This window comes from Mizuhopecten yessoensis, unplaced genomic scaffold, assembly GCF_002113885.1.
Source record: "Mizuhopecten yessoensis strain PY_sf001 unplaced genomic scaffold, ASM211388v2 scaffold8333, whole genome shotgun sequence".
NCBI lineage: Eukaryota > Metazoa > Mollusca > Bivalvia > Pectinida > Pectinidae > Mizuhopecten > Mizuhopecten yessoensis.
The window spans coordinates 183,462-187,747 of NW_018407495.1; the positions used below are offsets into that span (position 1 = coordinate 183,462).

General features: G+C 46.5%; 1 protein-coding gene across 7 annotated transcripts in view; it reads left to right on the forward strand.

Annotated features, from left to right (window-relative positions):
• The window catches only part of LOC110455611 (coronin-2B-like), a 118,575-nt gene that overhangs the window by 26,706 nt on the left and 87,583 nt on the right, over positions 1–4,286 (forward strand). For 6 of the 7 annotated variants that reach the window (XR_002463471.1, XR_002463470.1, XM_021505818.1 and 3 more), the window contains one exon: positions 1,065–1,200. The exons of the other annotated variant lie outside the window; for it this stretch is intronic. Coding sequence is in view for 4 of the 6 variants with exons in the window: in XM_021505818.1 (XP_021361493.1) it covers positions 1,165–1,200 (36 nt within the window). In the remaining 2 variants the exon portion in view is untranslated. The remainder of the gene's footprint in view (positions 1–1,064; positions 1,201–4,286) is intronic. 7 annotated transcript variants of the gene reach the window in all.

Here is a 4,286-nt window from a genome sequence, read left to right on the forward strand (position 1 = left end):
GCACACCTCGGGTACAGGTGTCAGGTAGGCACACCTCGGGTACAGGTGTCAGGTAGGCACACCTCGGGTACAGGTGTCGGGTACGCACACCTCAGGTACAGGTGTCAGGTACGCACACCTCAGGTACAGGTGTCAGGTATGCACACGTCGGGTAAAGGGGTCAGGTACGCACACCTCAGGTACAAGGGTCAGGTAGGCACACCTCGGGTACAGGTGTCAGGTAGGCACACGTCGAGTAAAGGGTTCAGGTACGCACACCTTGGGTACAGGGGTCAGGTAGGCACACCTCGGGTACAGGAGTCAGGTACGCACACCACGGGTACAGGGGTCAGGTATGCACATGTCGGGTAAAGGGGTCAGGTATGCACATTTCGGGTACAGGTGTCAGGTACGCACACCTCGGGTACAGGAGTCAGGTACGCACAGGTCGGGTAAAGGGTTCAGGTATGCACACCTCAGGTACAAGGGTCAGGTACGCACACCTCGGGTACAGGGGTCAGGTATGCACATTTCGGGTACAGGTGTCAGGTACGCACACCTCAGGTACAGGAGTCAGGTACGCACACCTCGGGTACAGGAGTCGGGTACGCACACCTCGGGTACAGGGGTCAGGTACGCACACCTCGGGTATAGGGGTCAGGTATGCACACGTCGGGTAAGGGGTCAGGTACGCACACCTCAGGTACAAGGGTCAGGTACACACACCTCGGGTACAGGGGTCAGGTACGCATACCTCGGGTACAGGGGTCAGGTACGCACACCTCGGGTACAGGGGTCAGGTAGGCACACCTCGGGTACAGGGGTCAGGTACGCACAGTGTTTTGACCTTGTGAGGTCAGTGTCGCGCACCTTGTAGAGTGACAAGTGATATGTAACTGCCTGCCTTCAGACTTTCATTCGCTCTCATTCATTACATTGCAACGCTTGGATGAGGGGAAGATTTTGTTTTATAAGTCTCAGAACCTACTAAAATGTCAGTCAATACATTGATACATTACTCAATAATTTATAAATACCTAATCATTGATTCATTGATTTATCATTTATTCCTCATTGTCTTTCAGCCATCTGTTCATCCTTTTCACTCATACTGATGCCAGTGTTCTTTCATTCCTTCTCTCTCGCTTTACCTCCCACCCCCTGAGGCCTTGACAACACAACAAGATGACCACCGCCGACATAGATCACTTAAGGACACAAGTACGATGGATGTCTGTATTTTGTCTGTCTTTCAGTCCGGCTGCAACAGCGCATGTTTGTGAATAATAAATGCTTGCCTGCTTGCTTTGCCTACATTGAATACTTTAGTTCTGTTTTAAGTGTGAATTTCTATGTGTAATACACTGATGTAAGGGTAAATTTTTACATGTTATAAGTAACTGGGGATTCAAACCCTTTTTAGCTTTGAGTATCCCTGTATGATTAAACCTTAATAATTCCAAGTCCTCTGATTGATAAAGACATTTTCAACTCCTCAAATTACCTAGAAGGCTGATTTTTATTAATGTTTCTTGAATGACTAAGTGTTCTTATTTTGTGGACCAATTCACAGTCAAAGAGACTATCTGTCCTAGCTGATTTTCTGAAACATTTTCAGTTTATTCTCTGAACATCCACCAGGCCAATGATAACCAATATTCATAGCTCTGATTGTCCCAAACCAAATGATGTTATTAAAAATCAAAATGAATAGTTTGTCCTGTGACAGTATTAGCTCACCGAAGGACCAAGGTGAGCTTATGCCATACCGTGGCGTCCGTCGTTCGTACGTCGTCCGTACGTCAACAATTTCTTTCAACAACTTCTTCTTCTTAACCACTGATTGGAATTTAACTAAATTTGACTGGAGGCATCCCTAGGTGGTAGGGGATTCAAAATTGTACAAGTAGTGGGGATAACCCCCCAGGGGGCTGAGGGGCAGGGCCAAAAGGAGGCAATTTTGCTATATTGCTACAAACAACTTTTTCTGTAGAAATATGGACTGGATATCAATCATATTTGATCAAAAGCATTCATGGGAGGCAGGGATTCAAAATTGTACAAATGGTGTGGCTGACCCCCTAGGGGGCTGAGGGGCTGGGCCAAAAAGGGGCAATTTGGCTATATTGCTTTAAGCGGCTTCTCCTCTGGAACTAAGGGATGGATATCAACCATATTTGCCTGGAAGCATCCCTAGGTGGTGGAGATTTAAAATTGTACAAATGATGTGGCTGACCCCCCGGGGGGCTGAGGGGCGGGGCCAAAAAGGGTTATTTGGCTATATTGCTTTAAGCGAATTCTTCTCTAGAACTAAGTGATGGATATCAACCATATTTGACTGGAAGCATCCCCAGATGGTGGAGATTCAAAATTGTACAAATGGTGGGGCTGACCCCTAGAAGGCTGGGGGTGGGGCCAAAAGGGGGTAATTTGGCTTTATTGCCATAAACGACTTCTTCTGTAGAACTATGCCATGGATATCGATCATATTTGGTCGGAAGCATTTATGGGAGGCAGGGATTCAAAATTATACAAATCGTGGGGCTGACCCCCCAGGCTAAGCGGTGGTGCCAAAAAAGGTTTATTACTTAGAAGTGGTTGAGATCCCCACCGTATAACCATATATACATGCAATTACTGAGTATAAAGAGAAGAATGCACATTTGCTTCCAGGATGGCCATAGGGTCTGGCCCCACCCTTAGAGACATAGTCCCTGGGTTATAACTTTGAAACAGTTGATATCCCCACCCCAAAACTATATATACAAATGCTGGGTATAAAAAGACGAATGCAGTCATGATATTAGAATAGACCCTGGGGTCTGACCGAAACCCTAGGTACCTAGTTTCTTAGTCACAGCTTGGAAACTGTTGAGATCCCCACTCTATAACCATAAATGCAATTGCTGAGTATAAAGAGACGAATGCAGTCATGATATTAGAATTGATCCCAGGGTCTGCCCCACCCTTGCAGACTTAACCCTTGGGTCATATTTTTGAAAAAGTTGAGATCCCCACCCCAAAACTATAAATACAAATGCCAGGAAAAAAGAAACGAATGCAGTCATGATATTAGAATTGATCCTGGGGTCTGGCCAAAACCCTGGGGACCTAGTTTCTGAGTCACAGCTTGGAAACAGTTGAGATCCCCACCCCATAACCATGCATTAAATTGCTGAAAAATCTAATACAGATATGCTACAAGGATTGGCCTTGGGGTCTGGCATATTCCGTTGGATCTCATTTGGAGAATATTTTGCCATAATTGCTTAGATATCCAGGTGAGCAATACAGGCCCTCTGTTAAATGCCCTACCATGGTTTGTCCTTGTAAATCTGTAGGTCAATACAAATCTGATCTGGCAGCCAAAGTCTCAGGTGAACACAACATCTGAACTTCTTGTCCGATTTCAAAACAGGTAAGCAATACATGCCTGATGGACCTGTTGTCTGTATGTCACTCAGTGTAAGGTTAGCAGTGCGTGTCTGATGGGCCCGTTGTCTGTATGTCCCTCAGTGTAAGGTTAGCAGTGACTGTCTTATGGGCCTGTTTTCTGTATGACACTCAGTGTCAGGTTAGCAGTGACTGTCTGATGGGCCTGTTGTCTGTATGACACTCAGTGTAAGGTTAACAGTGCCTGTCTGATGGGCCTGTTGTCTGTATGCCACTCAGTGTAAGGTTAGCAGTGCCTGTCTGATAGGCCTGTTGTCTGTATGACACTCAGTGTAAGGTTAGTAGTGCCTCTCTGATGGGCCTGTTGTCTGTATGACACTCAGTGTAAGGTAAGCAGTGCGTGTCTGATGGGCCTGTTGTCTGTATGACACTCAGTGTCAAGTAAGTAGTGACTGTCTGATGGGCCTGTTGTCTGTATGACACTCAGTGTAAGGTTAGCAGTGCCTGTCTGATGGGCGTGTTGTCTGTATGACACTCAGTGTCAAGTAAGTAGTGACTGGCTGATGGGCCTGTTGTCTGTATGCCACTCAGTGTAAGGTTAGCAGTGACTGTCTGATGGGCCTGTTGCTTGTATGACACTCAGTGTAAGGTTAGTAGTGCCTGTCTGACGGGCCTGTTTTCTGTATGACACTCAGTGTCAGGTTAGTAGGGCCTGTCTGATGGGCCTGTTGTCTGTATGTCACTCAGTGTCAGGTTAGTAGTGACTGTCTGATGGGCCTGTTGTTTGTATGACACTCAGTGTAAGGTTAGCAGTGCCTGTCTGATGGGCCTGTTGTCTGTATGACACTCAGTGTAAGGTTAGTAGTGCCTGTCTGATGGGCCTGTTGTCTGTATGACACTCAGTGTCAGGTTAG